At 39.6% G+C, this 17,103-nt stretch overlaps 1 protein-coding gene across 1 annotated transcript; it reads right to left on the reverse strand.

Moving 5' to 3' along the window:
- Window positions 1–2,627: 2,627 nt before the first annotated feature.
- On the reverse strand, window positions 2,628–16,428 carry zgc:110329 (uncharacterized protein LOC550500 homolog). Its single transcript, XM_042422253.1, has 8 exons — window positions 16,110–16,428; window positions 12,229–12,414; window positions 11,231–11,305; window positions 11,024–11,119; window positions 8,233–8,349; window positions 6,486–6,536; window positions 4,759–4,875; window positions 2,628–3,824 (listed from the first exon to the last, which is right to left on the reverse strand). The coding sequence occupies exons 1-8, from the start codon at window positions 16,194–16,196 to the stop codon at window positions 3,489–3,491; spliced, it is 1,065 nt and encodes a 354-aa protein (XP_042278187.1). The 5' UTR covers window positions 16,197–16,428; the 3' UTR covers window positions 2,628–3,488.
- Between the last annotated feature and the right edge of the window lie 675 nt (window positions 16,429–17,103).

Consider the following 17,103-nt stretch of genomic DNA (forward strand, 5'->3'; position numbering starts at 1 on the left):
TGAGAGTCATCCTGTGCAAGATATGTGCAGCCTTGATAAAAGTATTAAATATGTCTGTTAGCCCACAGCCCTGCAACCCTGCAGCCCTGCAGTCCTGCAGCCCGCAGCCCTGCAGCCCTGCAGCCCGCAGCCCGCAGCCTTTAGTGTGAAACTGACTGCAGGTCCTCAGTCAAGCTTCTCCTGAAACTGAAGTCAGATACGAAGGTAATTCAATCAAAGATGCTCACGACCGTGGACACTTGTCTTCTTGTCTGTCCTACAAAATGTAAAGAGCGAGAATTGGAGTTACGTCAGACATTAGTGTGTTCTTTACCCTAAAAAAAACAAACAACAGTTGTTAAAAAACTTGATATCTTGAAGGAAACAACGACTGAAATTATAGAAATGTTTCAAACCTTTAATGTGTGAGTGTCTGACAGCCTTCATTAACTGACTGCATGTGTTCTTCACCATCAGTGTGACCTCTAGCAGCCATGAAGAGTCACTGCAGCGTTCACGTAGCAACAAACTGACATTTACTCAAAAGTACTTCACTTTAATAGCATTTTGAATTACTTGTACTTTACTTTGTTATTTCAATTTTCTGCCATTTTCACTACAAGCTACATACAACATATATAATTGGTTTATAAACTATCATGTGTTGTTATATGTTGAACTATTCAACAGGATATGAAGCAGTTTTAATAATTACACACAGATTACAGATTTGTGCACCAGTTATAAATATCCAATGACATAATATACAATAATATATCTATTAAATGACTGTTCTGATGCATTTTACCATTTTAATACATTAAGCACATTTTTCTGGTAATAAATTGTTACTTTTACTTAAAGATCTCCTCCACATGTCCTGAGACATGAAAATACTTAGATATGTATTATCAAATAAAATATAATCATAATTTGTAGCATGGGGGTTTTCCACAAAAAAAAGTTTAATTAAAAATTAAAAATTCTTAAAATGATATCTTCTCCATCTCCATCATGAAATAATCAATTTATATGCAAACATTTCAGAGTTTTCCTGCTGGACACCAGATGTCTCCTGCTCCTACTCGACCACCATTAGCTTCCAAATCCTGCTTGTAGGTAAACATGTCAGCAAACTCTACACATACACAGTTCTGCACAGAGAAGCTCAAACATTCAATTGAAAGAAGAAGAAGAAGAAAAACATGTTTGTTTGGGACTGTAAGGTTTTGGTGGTCAGTGGCAGAGATGCAGACGTATCGCAGCATTAATGAACTCACAGTTTCATCTCAGTAGCACTAGTAGTGAGGATGACAATGATGGGAAAATCTCTGTAGTGATAAAAACCAACATTATTGAGCCCGTCTGTGGCTCTGCTGTTCACCAGCACACGGCTGTATGTTGTTGACAGGATGTGCTGCTGGCTGCTGCTCCGTGTAATTTCAGCAATTTTCCAAGAATCCTGGAAATTGTATGTGAGCTCAAAACATCTGCTCTTTGCAACAAGTGATGATGATACAAAGCCTCCAAACAACTGAGCCTGTTCCTCTGCTGATTGTGACAACAACATTCACGTCCATATTACCATCATCATCCCACACTCAGGACATTCAGTGCTTTTTTTTTTTAGTTGACGCAATTCATCTCCTTCCCATAATTATTCCACCTGCTGTCTGTTGATGATGATGTGAGGGAGGAAGAGAGGTGAGGAGTGAATAAGGAGAGATGACCTGCAGGAGGAGAGAGAGCTGTTCATTCATGTTCTTCTTAATGTAGCTGGTGTCTCTCAACCAGAGAGAGAGAAACAGCCTTTATAAAAACAAATAAATAAATTGCAGGTGCACTTAAAAAACCCAAAACTATTCTACAGTTTGCAACCTTGTCGACCAATATTTCTTTAAATATTTTGTCCATTTTTAAGAGCTACAGTCACTAGTTGTGTTTACATTCATATCCATCATGCAGCATCAGGAACATCCAGCCAGACTCATAGAGAACTATCTACCCACAGAGCCCCGATCTCAACATCATGGAGTCAGTCTGGGATCATCAAACATCAGCAGAAATCAACAGAAGAAGTGTGGAAACTTCTCTGAGATGCAGGAACAACGACGTACCGAGAAGCTGAAACACTGACGGCAGGAGAACCGAGGAAACTGCTGCTGCTCACAATAAACACTGATTTCAGTTTCTGCTGTTTACTCAACTTTGAATGATGTTAATTGATAAAAACATTCATGGCGTTGTTGTTGAAACATCCTCACTAAACTCTTAGAGCCTAAATCTTCTGCTCAGGACTGAACCAGTTCTTAATACTTCTGTACTTTTATTTAAGTAAATAAATATCAGTGTTTGTCTGCAGTTTTCTTTTCATGCTTGAACATTTGATGCTTTGATGCTAAAACAATCTTCTACATTAATTTATTTAATACAGTATATAATGATATTAAATACCATATATTGTTATATATTAAATGTACCATTTCATTGTTTTCAGTGATTCAGTTCCAGTGTTATTAGCAGGAATGAAGCGTGAACTAGAAACCGATAATAATAATCCTCTCCTGAGGCAGGTTGTGTCTGTTTCTGTTGTTGATGTTCTTCATCATGTTTATATGCAGCAAATAAAAAGCAACCAGACAAACAAATCAGTAGACAAATTCAGCTTTATTGACAAGAACAGTAGTGCTGATACAAGGCAGGAGCTAGGGGGAAGCTCAAAACAGTGCATAACTCAGATACAAAAAATCCTCATAGAATAGCTTTTCACTGGATTTGTAGTCTGGATTAATCCCTTTAATCATTCCTTTAAAAGATGGAAGGAATAAAAAGTTTCATTTACAAATGGAATAGACTGAAGCCCCCCTTATGAGAGCCTAACATGTAAACTGAGTTCTGTTTTTTTTTTTTTTTATAACTTACTTCATATACAGTACAAAACATGCATCCCATGTTATTCCACAACTATCAGTCTTACAATGTACACTGATTGCACAAAATCAAATTCAAATCATATCAATCAAGAAATAATACACAAACTGTACACATCCGTCACAGACGCTACACGCAAGACATACTTGGCTATTCCTATTTCTCAGACACTGAAAAACTTTTCAAGCTACCATTAATTTATACACCAAATAGTAACTGTCCTCTGACTACGGGGCTGTTTCCACAACAGCCTGAGGTAAGCTTTAGCACATGAGACATCGCTCAGTTTCAAAGGCTAAAAAAATTAAATTAAATGTGATAAAATGGCAAAAATCCTTGAATATCAACCGTCACAAACAAGACAAAAGAAACATTTGTTTTAAAAAGCCAATGTTGCAGGTTGTTCCCTTCACATTTTTGTGTAAACAAATTCATCAACAAAGTGCCAAAGTAGCTCTGATCCCTTCAGCTGAGAGGTTCAACCATCACGTAGTGCAACACAACTCCAACAAATGTAATGATTACAATGACCCAAAAAAAGGCAAAAACCCAAAAGGCAAGAAAGGGCAGAAAGACTCTCAGTGTTCCCTTTTCTGCTTGCGGCCGACGTCCACCTCGTCCAGCCCGGTTGCCGATCTGGACTGCTGCAGTTCTCGGAGCTGAGCGTGCGTGCGAGGCTGCTGCTTCTTCAGCTTCTCCAGATGGACGTCGATGGGGTCGAGTTCGGGCTCGGAGGCGGGAACGGGCAGGTAGCCGCCGTCCCTCGGCAGGCACATGCACCAACCGGCGCCGGCCAGGTCCAGGTCGCTGTACGCAAACTCGGCTTTCTTCAGCTTGAAGTCGACCATGTCGGCGGACTCGCTCATGTCCACCAGCAGGTTCCAGAAGACGCAGCTCAGGATGATGCCCAGCAGCTGCAGGGACACAGGAAGATGTGTTCATACAGACTGTCAGGGTGATGAAGTCAGGAGGAGTCACAGACCTCACTAGAGATGTAGCTGATGATTATTAATCAATTGATTGTTGAATGATTCATTATTGTCTAAAATCTTCCAATTGCTTCTGTTATCTCACTAAACATTAATAAGCTCAAACCTTTTCTAATTAACCCCCCCCCCCCCCCGATGTTTAATGTTTTCATCTTTATACGTCACCGCTCCGCCTCCTCTAACTCCGCCTCCTCTAACTCCGCCCCTCTAACCCCGCCCCCTCTAACTCCGCCCACCATCCTGACAGCCAATGAAATACACTCTCCCAGTCTGACGCTGCACTGTGGAAAAACCACATCAAAGTTATATTTTGATCGCAACAGTAACTGAAGATCAGAAACAGTCCAACGTGCCGACACAACCACGACTCAGGTGTGTTAACGATGTTTAAATTAGGCAAAAGGTCAAACCTTGAGTTTCTCTCCCCAGTAACAGTGGTGCGAGAGCACTATTAACTGTAAGAATAGCTGTTTTTCTTGCAGTTCGTATGAATTTATTGTGGAGCAGCAGTTCTGGAGAGAAGCGATGCGACGGATGCAGCTGTTTTAGAAAAGTAATTATTATAATTAGGTCTCTGTGAGGGCAGCTGTCACAAGTCTAAATGTATGCAGGAAGAGTTTGAGACATTTTAATGTGTAGGAGGCAAATTCAGAGCTAATGAAACAGTCGACAACTGAACCACTGAAGCAAGTTTTAGAAAACTCATTTTTTGTATTAAGTGGCAGAGCTCGATCTTTCTAAAGAAGACGCAGGATCTTTAGGATGAAAATTAGAAATGTGAATGAGCTTTCAGAAAGAGTTGAAAAGGTCTTTAAACATAGTTCAGCTCAGTAAATTGGTGCCTTGAGTTTTAAATTACCTGTGGCAGCCCGATGGCACAGCAGAGAGCGATGGTTATTCCAATGTTGTCACTCATCCAGAGGTTGACTGCATGGATGCAGCCTCGTACATGGATCAGCTCATGCAGGGTTTCACGCTGATACACAGACCAGAGGACGACAACAAGAGCAAAGTTTACATTTTAAACTCAAACTGAACAGAAAGTTGAACCAGTGAAACTCTGAACTGTGTGTCTGAGTCAGTAATGAGTTCACATACAGTCTAATGCAAACACTGTGGAGATGACAAAGAGCTTCAACTGTGATAATAATAAGAACCTGTATGAAGCATTAGATCAATTATAAACATATCCTACAAGACATTATGCTGTCAAATAGACACACTGACTGTGTGACTCATGAAAATACACACATTAAGTGTTTTGATGTTTTCATTCTTAAAGGACTTAAAACATCTCGCTGTCATCATTCTGTTCATAGCGGCCTTTAAGAGAATCTCCTCTAAACTTTAAATACAGTTCTGTTCAGAACGAGGACGGTGGATTTTACACTGGAAGCTGGTTTGATCCAGTATGAACTGGATCACAGCAGGTAAACCAGTATGAACCGGATCACAGCAGGTAAACCAGTATGAACCGGATCACAGCAGGTAAACCAGTATGAACCGGATCACAGCAGGTAAACCAGTATGAACCGGATCACAGCAGGTAAACCAGTATGAACTGGATCACAGCAGGTGAAACCTCGTTCAGTCTTCATATGACACCTGGACTGTTGTTTTCAGACACACCTTAAAAATAGTGAACAAATAATAACAAATGTTTAATGTATCTGACGTGTTGAAAGCATTTCTTCATCAAACATCTGCAAAGCAGATTTAAAAACATATTTTGACTCCTGTATTGTTGATGTTGATGTTAGCGAGCTAACAGTCTCCCTTCATCAGCACGTTACTGCTGCGTTACTGTCGATCAGCTGACCGCCGTCTGACTGGCGGAACGACGTTAGCGGTCAAACCTCCACACGCTGCCTTTCATTTATGACAAATATTAAATGTTGAACTGTAACAACTTTACTGTAACATTTATAAACAATATAGAAACATTTAATTAATGGTTTTTAACACACTATAATAAAGTTATAAGCGATATAAGTTTTTATTATGTTCAGGACTTAATTATAACTTTTCCTGTAAAAACATTGAATATTATTACTACTGTGTTTTACTGTATTAATTAACATTAATGATCTGTGTTTGTCCACAGGAGGCGTCTATAATAATTACAATATATTGTTATAAACTATTTACTATATGGATGAAAAATGTTAAACAGTGTTACTCATTTATAATTGAAACTTCATACTGAGTATCTTTGTGGTGATTAATATACAGAACTGTCATTACTGTCTGGATTTTGTTTTCTCATCATTTTCCACCTCAGTAGTTTAATATGAGACAGTTTTATAATGAATCATCAGAAACATTCACATCTGGTTACTTTATCTAGAAATGAACATTTGCTATATTATGATATAAAACACAGTGACAGATGAGTTTATCCATATTGCTCACACTTATAACAAAAATAAGAACTTATTATAACAAAAACAGTAAGTTAGTGACAGCAGGCATCTTCCAATCACAGCGTCCAACATGTTGACATTTTCTAAATTTAATCTGATTTAATCAGTCAACACGCACAGCGACGGATTCAATCTGTCTGCCGTAAGCAGTCTCTCCTCTTACCTGTTGATCCAGAGTCTTATAACCACACAGAGTGTTGATGACTTCTCCCACCTGTGGACAGATTCAGAGAGTTAGACTGAGCCAAGGTGACCAGACACAACACAGGGGGGGTGTACCTGTCCCCGGACAACCGGAGCGTGAACTTAAGTGTTTGCAGAATGACTGCTGCCCTGACAGGTATGAACTGATAACAGCAGAAACCAACGTTCAGCCTCTCTAATCAACTCCTCCATCTCTGGGAGAGAGAGAGAGAGAGAGAGGGAGAGAGAGAGAATTGGTGACTCTGTCATTAATTTCTCCAGCAGAGCTCTGCTGCTCCCAGAGACGGTATCAGTGCTGTGAGGCGAGGGACAGGAGTGATACCAGACATATGGAGGCCGGGGGGGGGGGGGGGGGGGGGGGGGTCTCCAGGGACCAACGTTTCATTTAGAGAGAAATCTCCTGAAGGACGTTTACCTTTGAATCACAACACGTCTCCTGTTAGCGGGACGAGGAGCTGTCTTCTGTCTCTGTTGTGTAGATAATACATACTGGTGCATAAAGCAGGCGAGTTCACTGACTCAGGGAGGGTCTTTGGGTTTATACTTTCTATCAGCAGGGTCAGCTGCAAGTTCATCAGCTAGTATTGATAACATGTGATCAGGAAAGAGTATGGCCAACCTGATCACCTGTTGTCAACACTAGCTCTGATAATGACCTTCCAAGAGAACCAACATGTATAAATGTTTATGATATATTACAGCTGTTTGTTTCAGTCTAGTTGGTGTGTTGGATGACTGCTCTGCTTCATACAGGCTGTCTGACCCTTTAAGCATCATTTTTCCACCACTGTCACTCAGTCAGACCAGAGGCAGGCGGGGGGGCTGGGAGGGAACCGCTGAGTTTACTGATGAGGGTTAAAGTTAGTTATTCTAGAGTCTCGCTGTGTTTTCTAACCTCGACCTGGAGGCTGATGGTTGTTTAAGAAACTGCAGTCTGTTACGCAACCATTTGTTAAAATACAACAGACATACACAGGTGTTATTAATAACATGAATCGTGGTTCAGGGTCTTTGTATTATACATGCAGGCTCACTGGGACACCAACACCTGCTCATGTTATTAGTAACACTTGAGTTTCCTGCTGTGAAATAGTTTACAATAGTTTACAGAGTCTCTCAATGATGAAAACATTCAACAAGCAGGAAGGAGACACAATAAACTCTAAACATGATCAGTAGCATTACAAATAAATATGAACCTCTGCTACATGATGTCATAATTATTGTTTACTACAAAAAGACAATCTTGTTTTAAAAAATATTTGAATGACCTTGATTCTTAATGAATACTACATACAGAGTTTATGTGACAGCTTGCTTGTACTATGAGTGTGAGAGTGTGTGTGTGTGTGTGTGTGTGTGTGTGTGTGTGTGTGTGTGTGTGTGAGTGTGTGTGAGTGTGTGTGTGTGTGTGAGTGTATGTGAGTGAGTGAGTGTGTGTGTGTGTGAGTGTGTGTGAGTGTGTGTGTGTGTGAGTGTGTGTGAGTGTGTGAGAGTGTGTATGAGTGAGTGTGTGTGTGTGTGTGAGTGTGTGTGAGTGTGTGTGTGTGTGTGTGTGTGTGTGTGTGTGTGTGTGTGTGTGAGTGTGTGTGAGTGTGTGAGAGTGTGTATGAGTGAGTGTGTGTGTGTGTGTGAGTGTGTGTGAGTGTGTGTGTGTGTGTGTGTGTGTGTGTGTGTGAGTGTGTGTGTGTGTTACTGGCACTCACCTTGCGGCGAACACAGCAGGTATATGGAACCCCGCAGGCTAGTGGACCAGTTCCATTGCAGAAATGGTACTGGTTGACTCCCCAGTCCTTATACTCATCCCCTCCACAACATGAGAACTACAGAACAAAACAATAAAGACGAGATGAGTTTAAATGACCCCCCCGACCCCCCCGACACAGACAAATTACCTTCCTGTACATTCAATTCCTCCAGAAAACCAGAGTTGATGTTTGCTACAGACAACATGTGCAGCACACGTAAAGAATTTCTGACAATCAATTAAAAGGTTCTGATTTAAAAGTGTCCGTTGTACTGAGACCTTTCCTGTCTCAGCTGCATGCTGTCCTACTGACTGTGCAGATAAGATGTTTTTACAAGAGGAGGAAGAACAAATAGGCACATGGCAGGAAGCAGGATTTATTGCCCTCTCTAGTGATTTATTGCCCTCTCTCCCTTTATAAAAAGGCTCCAAACTGGGAAACTGGCAGTTAAAGAACAAGAGATGATTTTCTGAGCTCATGGTCGAAGGTTAAATACTCATCATCTGTTTTCAAGTCCAATAATCAGACCAGTCAGACCAAACACTGATGTCATTCTACTGCTCTGATGAAATATTTCCTAGAAACCAACTTCGTTCATTGTTTTTTGAAGTGAAGAGACAGACAGGAAACAAGGGAGAGAGAGAGAGATGCGTCTCCAGCTGGAAGCAAACCAGTGACGCTGTGGTTATGTGTCATATGTGACATTGCAGCTCTGTTCAGTCCATCCTGAAGGTTTCTAATGGAAACACCTGCAACATCATCTTTATACTGTTCGAAAAACACCTGGAGATTTACAACAGGAGGGCCGAGAGAGTTGTGTCCTTTAGAGAAGCCACATGTATACTATACTATACATGTATAGTATAGTATACATGTATAGTATACTATACATGTATACTATACATGTATAGTATAGTATACATGTATAGTATAGTATACATGTATAGTATAGTATACATGTATACTATACTATACATGTATACTATACATGTATAGTATACATGTATAGTATACTATACTACTATACTATACTATAAAGACATGTAGAGTCCTGTAAGTGTAGCAGAATAATAAACTCTACAGTGTGTTTATGTTATGACATTACAACGTGTGGGTTTTGTTAAATGATGAGTTTTGTTACGTCAGACTGTGTTTCAACATGCAGAGAGGAATAAACACCACATGTTTAATAAGGCAGATGAAGTTTTCCCACAGTCTCTCCAATAATCAACTAACACAGATGATTATTAAAAACCTAGAAGAACAATAACTTGTAATGTTCTGAATAATGAACAACGAGCATCTCTCACACTAATAACTTCACACCGACGGGAATCTCTGAACGTCAAGACTGGATTCAGAATTCTCAATTTAAAATAAATTCTTGGTTCAGTAAACAGAAAAGTCCACTGGTCTGCAACCAGACACATAACTGGTCTACAACCAGACACATAACTGGTCTACAACCAGACACATAACTGGTCTGCAACCTGACACATAACTGGTCTGCAACCTGACACATAACTGGTCTACAACCTGACACATAACTGGTCTACAACCTGACACATAACTGGTCTGCAACCAGACACATAACTGGTCTGCAACCAGACACATAACTGGTCTACAACCTGACACATAACTGGTCTGCAACCAGACACATAACTGGTCTACAACCTGACACATAACTGGTCTACAACCTGACACATAACTGGTCTGCAACCTGACACATAACTGGTCTACAACCTGACACATAACTGGTCTACAACCAGACACATAACTGGTCTACAACCTGACACATACTGGTCTACAACCTGACACATACTGGTCTACAACCTGACACATAACTGGTCTACAACCTGACACATACTGGTCTACAACCTGACACATACTGGTCTACAACCTGACACATAACTGGTCTACAACCTGACACATAACTGGTCTACAACCAGACACATAACTGGTCTACAACCTGACACATAACTGGTCTACAACCTGACACATAACTGGTCTACAACCAGACACATAACTGGTCTGCAACCAGACACATAACTGGTCTACAACCTGACACATACTGGTCTACAACCTGACACATAACTGGTCTACAACCTGACACATAACTGGTCTACAACCAGACACATAACTGGTCTGCAACCTGACACATAACTGGTCTGCAACCTGACACATAACTGGTCTACAACCTGACACATAACTGGTCTACAACCTGACACATAACTGGTCTACAACCTGACACATACTGGTCTACAACCTGACACATAACTGGTCTACAACCAGACACATAACTGGTCTACAACCAGACACATAACTGGTCTACAACCTGACACATAACTGGTCTGCAACCTGACACATAACTGGTCTACAACCTGACACATAACTGGTCTACAACCAGACACATAACTGGTCTACAACCTGACACATAACTGGTCTACAACCTGACACATAACTGGTCTGGATGAATGTAACTGTCTGACAAACAGAAGTTAACTGCATTCACAATTATCTGCTTGTATGAGAATGAAAATAAAATGATCATTTACTGATCAGCATCACTGGTTAAATATCTTTATCGACGTGTTGGTGCTGCTCTGCCGTCGCACTGAAACTCCACCAACATGACGTTATTAACATAAAACATCTTTGAATCCATTCAGAATTATTATGCTGCAATAATATCAAAAAATATAAATAAATAATCTGTTTTAAATAGACCCATAGTAATACATTGTTCTACCTTTTGTTGCACGTAATCCAAGATGTTTTTGAAGTCCAGGTCATCATAGTAGTGTTTAATTCCTTCTCGTATGCTGCTCTGAAACAAGGCAGACGTCTGGAAAAGCAGCAGCACAGAGGAGAGTGATGACAGTCAGAGAGTACGATGAAGAGGTGAGCTGACTGTGCCCCCCCCCCCCCCCCCCCCTAAAAAAAACAAAACCTTTACCTTCTTTTCAAAGATGAGGGCCGTAGTGAGGGCGACCGCCTGGAGAAGCAGCAACACACAGAGAACACAGAGGAACTGTGGAGGGAGGAAGACGTCATCATCATCAGTGCAGCATAAACATCATGACTTCCTCATCCTCCTCTTCATCAAAGCATAAGCAGAGACATCACCAACTGCCTTTTTAAAGCTAATGCTAACTTTTAAACCCCTCTTCAAATTCAGGTTATTTAGCTACAGCTAATTAGATAGTTGCATAGCAACCACAATAATATATGGCTGCTCCCTCTGAGCTCTTTCTCCATTAAAACCAACAACTGTGCAAGATACAATGCATCCTCAGTGATCAATGATTTAAATGTTTTATGAGCTGCTGAACAAACTTTTAACACGTTTTTCTGTGTCTATATTTACATACAGATACACACATATACATATACATATACACACATATACACACATATATACACATATACATATACACACATATACATACACACACATACACACACACATATATACACATATACACACATATATACACATATACACACATATATACACATATACATATACACACATATACATATACACACATATATACACATATACATACACACACATATACACATATATACACACATATACATATACATATACACACATATATACACATATACATACACACACATACACACATATACACACACATATACACACACATATACACACATACAGATATATACACATATATACACACATACACATATATACACACATACACATATATACACATATACACACATATACACACACACACATATATATACACACATATACACATATATATACACATATACACATATATATATTTATAGTATGTGGGTATCCCTGGATGTAACTCATTTTAAAATCCAAAATGTTTTACATAACAACACACACACAAAGATTTCACGTGTAAGAAAGTTTGAAACACGCACTAACACACACTGGCTCCTCACCATGTGCAGCAGGGTCTTGTTGTCCCTGAGGGATCCCACCATGCCCACCACGGACACGGTGAACATCACCAGGCCCAGCAGGATGAGCACCACAGCGGGAGCCAGGAAGAGACCCTCCAGGGTGCGATTCTTCTGCCTCTCCACCTCGGCATAAACCCCCACGCACAGCACACAGAGACCCATCAGCTGAGGGGGGAGACACGGGTCAGGACATGAAAACGTTTTCTGAACTATATGTTGATTGTCATAGAGGGCTTCTGGGATGTAGAGTTTGTGTGAAGGCAGGATCTGAACAAACAAACAGTGGTAACCTTCAATAAAAAAGACTGAAATGCAGTTGTTAAGAAAAGGATGTTTTTAATGTGACTGTTTCTCCATCCTTGTTAATGATGTCATGTTAGTGAGAACTCTGTTGGAGAAAAGTTTTCAATCTCATGAAAATATTCTGGGAAAATAAACAATAACAATAAATGTAAGATGCTTCTCAGCCGTCACCTGCAGCAGACAAACAACCGTTTGACATTGAAGCTTTTATTTTAAATCGACAAAACTCATTTTCATAAATCAAAATGAAAAGGTTCAGTGTTTGATTTATATTATTATATACTCTGAGACATTATTTATACTATCATTGAAATCCAGACTAAAGAAATGACTTTAAGTGGTTTTGTTGCCTCTCAACATCCACTTACTGGAATTATGTCCTTTGTTCTTTCATGTCAAGAGATTCAGACGTGATAAACAGCTGATTGGATAAACAGCTGATTGGATGACAACAGGCCAACAACAGATGGTGGCAGTAATGACAGTGTTGTTGTTCTGTCACTTTGACTGAAATGTAAAATTAAAAACAGGATTCGCTGCTGCAAATGTGATTTAAGTTGCCACTTGACGTCTGGATGTCTATGTTGCTGCGTCTGCTTTGATGACTTTTGGTTTCTGTTTGACTCGTTTCTGACCTGCTGTCATCTGAGTTTCAATCTAACCTGAAATGTAAACATCATTCTTTCATCAAATCAATCACAGTCACATGTGACTGTTACACATGTCCTACATGGCAGGAAATGCTCTTTTTTATCTTCAGATGTTTGGGGTCTGCACTACTAATGACCTGATTTTACTGTTAGTACTGTTTCCTGTCTAATTCAAGCACTGATTCACATCACATGACTGAAATAAGTCTTTCAGTCACTCTGTGGGTAAAACTCATGCTGTTAGTAACTCCAAGGACATTCAGCTCTTGTATTTCTCTGTTGAATAAAACAAAAACTCTTAAAAAGTATTTTCTACAGTTTATTAAAGGTGTTTTTGTTCCTCGTGTGCTGAAGCTGTCTGAGCGCTCACATCCTGTTGGGTGAAGGCTGCAAAATGTGAAAGGATAATTAGAGGCACCGAAAATTGAAAAATGGGGGTAAATTGTGGCTTTGGTGTTATATGACAGCATCATCACAAACATGATCAACAGCAGGATCCAGCCAGTCCACAGCCTCGCTGTACACTAACAGATGCTGTATTACTGCTTCACAGACTATTCTACATTAATAACTCTGCAGACACGCAGACACTCACAAACTGTCAATAGTCAAACACAGTTGCACAACTGTTTACATTCAACTAAAGGAAGTGCAGTGTTTGCCTCCCTGATATTGATTTTCAGTTGAAACTGAAGCGATCTGCCTTAAGAGAAGTTTCATCTGCTTCACAACCTCCATAAAACACCAGCAGATACGTTTGGCTTGGTTCCCACTTTCAATGTCAGCCTTCTTACCTTCACTGCTGCAGTAATGAAGATAAGAATGAGGAACAGACTTTATAGAAATGGATCCCATATTGTCTGGAAATAAAAAGACAAAACTGTGGACTGCACGTACCAGTCATCACAGTCCACTGGTGAGACACAAGGACACCAGCAGAAGCCTGCGTTACAGTAAACATGGCTTTAGAAATATATGTATATATGATCAAAATGTAGCTACTTATTGTAACTCAACAAAATCAATGAACCAGATCTATTACATATATAAAGCTGGATAAGGTAAAGCAGTCTCACTTGACACCTGCAGCTTTATTTCTGTCAGAAGTTAAATGACATTAAACAACAGTAAAGAAAGCTTGAATGACGTTGACACTGTTATCTGAGACACACTGTCCTACATCACAGCAGCAGGAGGAGAGACAGCATCATATGAAAGACACTCTGGAGTGTCTAATGGAATCAAACTACTGATGTTTTGGAGTCATATTCAATAATGTGCTTCAGGGTTTATATATCTGACAAACACAGACAGTCAGACAGATTGGTGCTGGTGCAAATTGAACATTATCCTCACACTGTTTCTAGTGATGGAAGTGGTGCATGATGGGTGAGATGGAGGGTAGCGTGAAGCGAGATAAAACACGGGGGGGGGGGGTATGTAAGTGGGGTGATGAAGGCTCAGGATGACTCATCTTTACTTCTTAATGGCCTGGGAAGAAATTCACTTACTCTCCCAGTATTAAGCCCAACCGTTTATTTAACTGTCTGGTGGCAAAAACAAACCAAACTAAACCAACTTCATTAACATGTCTGGACTAGTCAGTGTAAAACAGAGTAATATATGCTCAATGTCACCCTTTCTCAAATATGTGCCTCACCTGGCTCGTATATCCTATTCAAATGGTCTTTACACACTTTTTCTTATTTGGATAAAATGTAACTTGCTGGAGTCTAAAGTCTCAGCAGCGAGGCAGTGGTGAGGCAGTGGTGAGGCAGTGGTGAGCAGTTAAACTTTACTGAAATAAAGACCTGTTTGCTGACTCATCTTTATGTCAAATTAACCAGACTTTTGTGAACATTGCCAGGGCCAGCCTTTTTTTTTTAAATGGAGTGTCGAATAATATTCTCTCTGTACAAGAAAACTTTCACTGTGTGCTCATCAGATAAAATATCTGACAACATACATGTAGGATAAGGTTCCAGGTAGGCAGGCATGAAAGAGATTACTGTATGAATTAAAAATATTTAATATACTGTAGGTATGTGATTGATTTAATTCAGTAAATTGACCTGAATTGGTTGAGTGAGAAACTAACTAACAAAAGCGCCTTTCAGCCTTCTCTTATTTTCTGTCGGCAAAACTGTTTACCCACATTATCATCCCTTTAACTGGATCCAACGCCCTGCACCACCGTGCTGTTTGTTATCCAGTGAGCGTTTTGTATTGTTACGGTACCACACGTAAAGAAAATAGTACCAGTGTGTTGTTTTAATTCTAGACTGCCCACAAACCTTGTGTTTATCACAAATTAAAAGTGTAAATAGGCTGCATGGTGTCTGAAATGGTGATAGCTGCTTAGTAAGCTAACCATTCATTAGCTAGCTAACGTTAGTGTCCAGAGAATTCCCAACCAAATCCCATTTACAAATATAGTAACTTAATATTGCATTGTCCGACAATAAATGAACATAGTTTCACACTTCAAATAATTAAGCTATAGTCTTATGGCAGATGCGGAATGTCTACTATCCATCGGAGAGCAATTAATATCAATAAAGACTCAGTCTCACTGTAACGCTGTTTCGGTGGGAGGTCGCTGAGATTTGAGATTTTTAGGTTTTAAAATTGAAACTGTAATCCAACGAGTCGTGGTTGTTTTTATTGGTATATGCCGAATTACACAGTAATATGTGCAGATTCGCAATATACCTGAAGTTATGTTCTAAAAACTATGTACATGCCTGGAGCAGATGAGACGTTTAAACGCAAATGTTTTGAATGAAGTTTGGAGAAATGTCTCACTGATGCTTTTTTGGGTGGTTCAGTACAATTAGCAGACACAGCTCAGACGAACTTATTAATGCACATTAAATGCTGATGGAAACACATGTGTCAGGCACTTACCGAAAAGAGCATTGAGTAGATATTTAAGGTGAATTTGATGAAGTAGTAGAAGTGGTTGGTTTTCCTCAGTTCAGAGTAGGGCGGCATGGCTGCTAGCGTTGGTCAAGCTAGCTAACAAGCTAGCTAGCTATCCTCCGCTTAGTTCAGGCAATATCAAAATAATTTTAATGATAAATAAAATATTCTCGGTTAAATGTAAAAACGCGTTTACGAGAGCTAACTAAATTTTAAATATATAATAACTCTCATTTCTCACACAGTATTGTGAGGAGCCACCGAAACAAAACCACTTCCGTGCGGCCGGCTAGTCCACGCTTTGTTTTGACTACATTCTTAAAGGGGCAGTGCACAAAACCTCTTCACTTTATTGGACTTAGCTACAACAATTGTAAAATTATTTTGTGTTTCTTTTCAAATATCATGCTTGTTACAGTTATTTGTATCAAGATTAATTATTTAATGATTAATTAATTAATTATTCAAAGAAGCCTGTATTGTTACATGAAGCTCAAAAGTGCTTGATCAGTCTGTGGAGGCAGAACAGGGACGGACAGAGAGGATCTTCACCTGGTGGCTTGTTAAAAGTAATACAACAAGACTAATACTAACAATACATTTTTTCACATGAACTGAACTCAACTCAAAATATACTTAAGAAAGAAAGAAAAACATGCTTTTAAAAGTAGAAGTAAATAAATAAGTTACTCAGAGGACCTGTAATGCATTAACTCGGCTAATCCCAGCTCTTGCCCCATGTTGCATCAGTTGTTGCCACCACTTGTTGGATATACTTGGCTTATGACACTTCTGATGCATTCATTAATAGGTTTACAAGGTTGCAAAGCTGGCCATGTGTTATTATCAGCAGAAGTGTTTATTCTGCTGAGATTGACATCTTTAGAATATGATTTGTGTTTTTATTTAATTAGAATAAAACAATTAGAATCAGCCTGTATAATCCCAGTCCTGGACAGAGCTATTGTGCATTGTTTCA

This window comes from Thunnus maccoyii, chromosome 9 (genome assembly GCF_910596095.1).
Source record: "Thunnus maccoyii chromosome 9, fThuMac1.1, whole genome shotgun sequence".
Lineage (NCBI taxonomy): Eukaryota > Metazoa > Chordata > Actinopteri > Scombriformes > Scombridae > Thunnus > Thunnus maccoyii.

What these genes read in the sequence shown, in the direction of transcription:
- zgc:110329 (XM_042422253.1), bottom strand. Translation starts at nt 16,196, where the DNA reads ATGCCGCCCTACTCTGAACTGAGGAAAACCAACCACTTCTACTACTTC. An exon ending in TCTACTCAATGCTCTTTTCG is followed by an intron (nt 12,415 to 16,109) that starts GTAAGTGCCTGA and finishes CTCCCCCCTCAG; the next exon opens with CTGATGGGTCTCTGTGTGCT. An exon ending in CCTGCTGTGTTCGCCGCAAG is followed by an intron (nt 6,537 to 8,232) that starts GTGAGTGCCAGT and finishes ATCTGTCCACAG; the next exon opens with GTGGGAGAAGTCATCAACAC.